Source organism: Capsicum annuum, chromosome 10 (genome assembly GCF_002878395.1).
Source record: "Capsicum annuum cultivar UCD-10X-F1 chromosome 10, UCD10Xv1.1, whole genome shotgun sequence".
Lineage (NCBI taxonomy): Eukaryota > Viridiplantae > Streptophyta > Magnoliopsida > Solanales > Solanaceae > Capsicum > Capsicum annuum.
The window spans coordinates 216205281-216210786 of NC_061120.1; the positions used below are offsets into that span (position 1 = coordinate 216205281).

General features: G+C 30.7%; 1 protein-coding gene across 1 annotated transcript; it reads right to left on the reverse strand.

Moving 5' to 3' along the window:
• Nucleotides 1–1028: 1028 nt before the first annotated feature.
• Nucleotides 1029–4015, reverse strand: LOC107843758 (WAT1-related protein At5g07050). The gene is made up of 6 exons (XM_016688146.2): nt 3715–4015; nt 3434–3613; nt 2862–3102; nt 2610–2768; nt 1865–2016; nt 1029–1404 (listed from the first exon to the last, which is right to left on the reverse strand). Exons 1-6 carry the CDS (start codon nt 3912–3914, stop codon nt 1152–1154), a joined length of 1185 nt encoding a protein of 394 aa, XP_016543632.1. The 5' UTR covers nt 3915–4015; the 3' UTR covers nt 1029–1151.
• Nucleotides 4016–5506: the final 1491 nt, after the last annotated feature.

Below are 5506 nucleotides of genomic sequence, written 5' to 3' on the forward strand. Positions count from 1 at the left end.
TTTTTTAAATCATATCATTAAAGCTCAATTTTTCAGTTAAATCATATAATTTAACCATCTTTAAAACTCAATTCAATCATAAAACTCTCAATTCAACCATAAAACTATTTTGTGAATTGATTTGAAAAAAAAATGAACGGGGAGAAAACATGGTGACTGAGGCAACTTAGGGGAGATGCTGATGGGGTGGGGGTGTTGGACGGGGGGTGGGGGTGTTGAATGGGGGTGGGGAGTGGAGGAGAGCTGCTGGGGGGAGTTGCTGGATGGGGTGGGGTGGAGGAAGAGGGGGTGGGGTGTTAAATTAAATAAAAAGTAAAATTTTATTTAAAAAATAAAAAAAATATAAATTAAACGTATTTGACACGTGGCAGCACCTAATTGACGCTTGTATTTCACTCTCCTTGTTGTGACTGAGATTCAGCGAAAAATGGTGTGTTTGTAACGAAATAAAAAAAAATCGTGGGGTAATAGGTCGAATTCAAAATTTAGGTGTGTTTTTGAAGATTTCGACCAACATCAGTGGGGTAATTATGTATTTACTCTATGTTTGGCGTAAGGATAACAATAATAGTGGCAATGTACAATAAATGGCTATAAATAATTAATGAGTCAATTTATTTAATTTAGCTTCAAAAATTAGTTGAATTATTTTCGAGAAAAGGAAAAATGGCATTTAGTTTAAAAGAGAATATCAATATTGTACTACTAAATATAAAGGCTTTTTTCATCGCGAATCAATGCCGCTCAATAATAAAATATGTGATGGAAAACAGACTCTCATTGAAATAGTGAGGAAGCTAACACTATTGTTTTAATTTTCTTTTCTCGCTTATTCAATCAAATTTTATCTGTGGAAATACCTATTGAACATTTTTCAATGAAAATAATGATGTTTTAGTAGCGTTAGAACTTTCACGTTTCTTTTATCTTAAATTAGAATACAAAATCAAGAAAATTAAAAAATAAATTATATAAAACATAAAGGGTGATGAAATTAGAAATAGATGTAAAGGACCAAGGAGGAGAAATTAGATGAACATTTGTTATTTATACAAAAGTCTCAAGGTTAAAAAAGTAAATTACTCTAAACATACTTGTCATATCAAAATTGCTCTACACATATTTTTTTTCCTTCTAATTAATAATTTAATTTAAATTAACCCTTCGGTGCTTTCCCGAGCCAATATAGGGAAACTGAATGCTGGAGCTGCTGATATTATTTTTTCATCATTTTTCTGAATTTCTAAATCATTAATTACTATAATCATCATTTGATTATTTCCATTAATGCCCTTCACTGGTTCATCAATTATTGATTCCTCAATTTCTTCTTCTTTATATTCCTTGTATTTTCCCAATAATACAGTGTATAGCCCTGCCACTATCACTACTGCACCAAGAATTCTGTAAAAAAAGAAAAAAGATAAAAGATAAAAATTAGTCTATATATATAGAAGAAAAAGAACGAGCTGATTTTTCATATGATTACTCGATTAATAGTTATTATCTCCAAAAATTACTTTTTTGGAGAAAAAAGTTCGAAATATGTCTAAACTTTGACGAAATTTGCTGCAACACGCCTCAATTTTGCAGGGGTCCTATAACCCTCCTCAACTATATATTATCGTATTTCTGTGACATATGTTTGTCCAGCTGGACCATCGCGTGAATACACACGCACTGAGCGCGTAAGGATTTGAAGTGGTCCAGCTGGACAGATATATGTCACAAAAATACGGTAATAAATAATCGAGGTGAGTCATAAGACCCTCACAAAATTGAGGCGCGTTACAACAAATATTGCTAAAGTTTGGATATATTTCTGACTTATTTTTTTTTTTTTAAATGATTTTCTTGGACTTACCCTCCAATATAGAATTTTTCAGCTAGAATGAAAGAGCCCATAATGGCAACAATGATCATCATGAGTGGACTAAAAGCTGTCACAAAAACAGGTCCTTTTTTCTCCATTACTTGACTATGTACATAGTATGCTATGCTTGATGACACAATTCCCTGAAATTTTATATAAAAAAAAACATATAAATATTGATTATTCATCATATATTTAAATCTATGTACATATAAAAAAAATAATTAAATTCAGTTGAAACCATTATATACAAATCAAAATCTGCCTATGCAGACTCGAGTTAAAGGGTTCGCAAGAGGTTCATCTGAATTCCTGTTATCGAATCAAACAGGAATAGGCATACAGTAAACAAAAGAAGCAAGAAGAACACACACAGATTTTACGTGAAAATCCTTGACCGAAAAAATCACGGGCAGAGAAGGAGGAATTTCACTATAATGAAGAGGAGTACAAGGAGAAGACGAAAGTCTCAATGACGTATATGTGACATTCAAAACAACCCACTAAATGTACTTATATAATACGTGCGTACAAATAAATTCTAAACTTGAAAAAATCACAAACATGAGTTGCATCGCAAACTTTTCAGGGTCGGTTCAACAAAATTCAGGCCACAAACTCTAACAATTTCCTTTGCCCGAAACTTATGTTATTATAGTACATATCAGGTCGGATTTTTTTTTTTCTTTTTTTTATGTATATACAATAGACGTCGGAAGAAAGGAAATGAACTTACAGCATAGGCAGCAGCAAGAAGGTTCATGTCAAAACCAATATTCCAAACAGAAGTTTTGTGTTCCATTACAAATGTTAAAGCACTTGATTGCAAAGTTCCCATGAAGCAAATAAGTGCAGTTAAAGATAATGGAGCTGCATATTTCTTCATGGTAATAGCCTATATAATAAAAATAATAAAAAATAAGTATAAGATTCTTGAAAAAATGATAATATAAGGAAAAAAAAAAAGAAATATTAGTGTGTTACATACCTGAAGAATAAAGAAAGAAGCCCAAGAAAGTGTAGCAAAAATGAGAAGAATTGCACCATTCACCCAATCTTTATCATAAGCTCCACTAGTAATAACTTCATTAGAATTTATGTTATTTGACCATAATAAATTAACAACTTGGCCTTTGTACAATGTCATTAATATGGCACCAACCATAGTTACTATAGTTCCCAACACCTTTGCTAGACATCCAATTTTCTTTATGTGCACTATCTCCATTCTGAAAAAAGAAAAAAGTTACTAAGTTGGTCCGAACGTTACGATTATTTAATAAAAGAGCAAAGTATCTAGCACCTCTGAACTATGGTCAAATTTGCTACGACACACTCCAATTTCACGGGGGTCCTGTTATTTAGTTGGCGTGACACCTTTTTAGCTGATGTGGCACCGTTCAGCACAAAACGGTGACAAAAAAACGCTAAAATGGACTTCGGAGGGGGTGGATAATAGGACCCCTATGAAGTTGGAGTATGTCGCAGCAACTTTGGTGATAATTCAAGAATATACTCGATCTTATGTCTAAAAAAAGATGCTGAACAATATGTATATACCTGCATAGGACTGCTATGACAAATGTCATAGCAGGTAACATGTTGCTCATGGCACATGAAAATGTTGGTGATGTATATTTAAGCCCAGCATAGTAAAAATTTTGATCAATCACTGGCCCTAGAAGACCCAATACAAATATTTGCAAGAACATCATGAATGTCATCTTTGGCCTAATTTTTCTGTCAATGAAAAAAATAAAGGTCATAAATATTATACACAAATCGTAATTTATTTCACACGATCAATATAGTTTAACCTGTAACGCGATGAGTAATTTTACCTTTCGAGAAAGAGAGCAAAGGGAGCAATAATAGCAGTAGCAAAGGCATTTCTATAGACAACAAGAACATAATGACTCATGCCTCTATTAAGTGAAACTTTGGTTATAATATTCATTCCTCCATAACCAAATTGCAATGAAATCATAGCTATATATGGTTTTGCTCTTTGGTAAAAATTGCAACTACATTCACCCTCCATAATTTTTAATATTTTTTTTTTCTTGAGATGATGTGAAAATGGAGGAAAATACACTAAAGTTTTTAGAGGAGATTTTTGTGTTTTTCCCAAGGAGAAGAAGTCAGACAATGCAACATATATATAGACAAGAAAATTAATTAATGCTATAGATGTACTGCTTCTTACTTTTTTTTTTTTTTTTTAATGTTTATGTGAAGATAGTGGAATACACTTTGCAATCAATTGAAGTGTGTGTGGTTCACACTCACGAGTGAGTGTAATGTGTACTTTCTCCATTTGAATCTAATTGAATATCCTAATTTGGTTATTTATGTAAGTTGTTAAAAGTTACTATATTATTGTTATTGTCATCATTAGTATTATTTTTAATATCTCCATCATCTTTTTTTTTTTTTTTTGTTTAATTATCTAAGATATCATACTGATTTAGTGAAAGTTTCTCCCTCCATAAAAACCTAACATGATAAGTAAAGGGGCGTTGCATTTAACTCGAGTTTAAAAACTATAAAAGGTGAGAAGTATTCGAGATTATTTAATGTGATAAATTATCATCACATAATTTACCGATGTCGGACTAGTAATAACTTTGCACAACTAATTTAACCTCAAAAACTAGGTCAAAAAATTATCGAAAACTATATTATTATTATTATTATTATTATTATTATTATTATTATTATTAATAATAATAATAATAATAATAATAATAATAATAATAATAATAATAATGTAAGTGGGATGATGATGATACACTCAAATGGATTGGTGGTGGGACCCATCTTGTATGTGGGACCCATCAACCATCGTCACACGAATATGCGGCATACCGTCGCCGGTGATTCGCCGGAACAGTAATGCCACATACCGGAGTACTTGCAATAGTAGTAAATGATTAATTAAAGTTAATAATATAAATAATTAATTGTAATGATGTGAGCTTAATAATTAGTAAAAATAATATAAATCCAAACAATTTGGAGTTTAATTACATAGAATCTCAACATTTTGCATAATTATTGAAAATTCTGATTTGGTTCTGTCAAGATATATAATTAACTCTTAATACATTCAACGAAGATATATTTTTCTTTTATAAAGATATATAATTAGCTCCCGATATAATTTTTTCGAATTTGGATCTGTCGAGATACATAATATATCCAACAAATATACATTTTTTCTTTGTAAAGATACATAATTAACTCCCAATACTTTTTTTTCGGTTTTGAATTTATCAAGATAGATATTAGTTCACCGATATATCCAATGAAGATATATAATTAGTTGAGATTTTTGTAATTACGTCGTAAAGATAGAAATTTGATGTGTATTTGTGTTATTTTTCCTAATTGTAATCAACAACATTTGCTTTTTTCTTAGTGTGCAGGGTGCTATAACTACCACTAATAGTCTTTTGGTTTGACTTTAATATATGAATATGCTCATAGAATATCTTTTAGAAATGCAAATGGCCCAAACTTGATATTCTATGATAAATACATCTTTAGTGAAAATTCTAATCCAACCTACAAAGAAATCAATAATTAATTTCTTCAAATATATTTTCACAAGAGCTAAAATAAATTGGATAT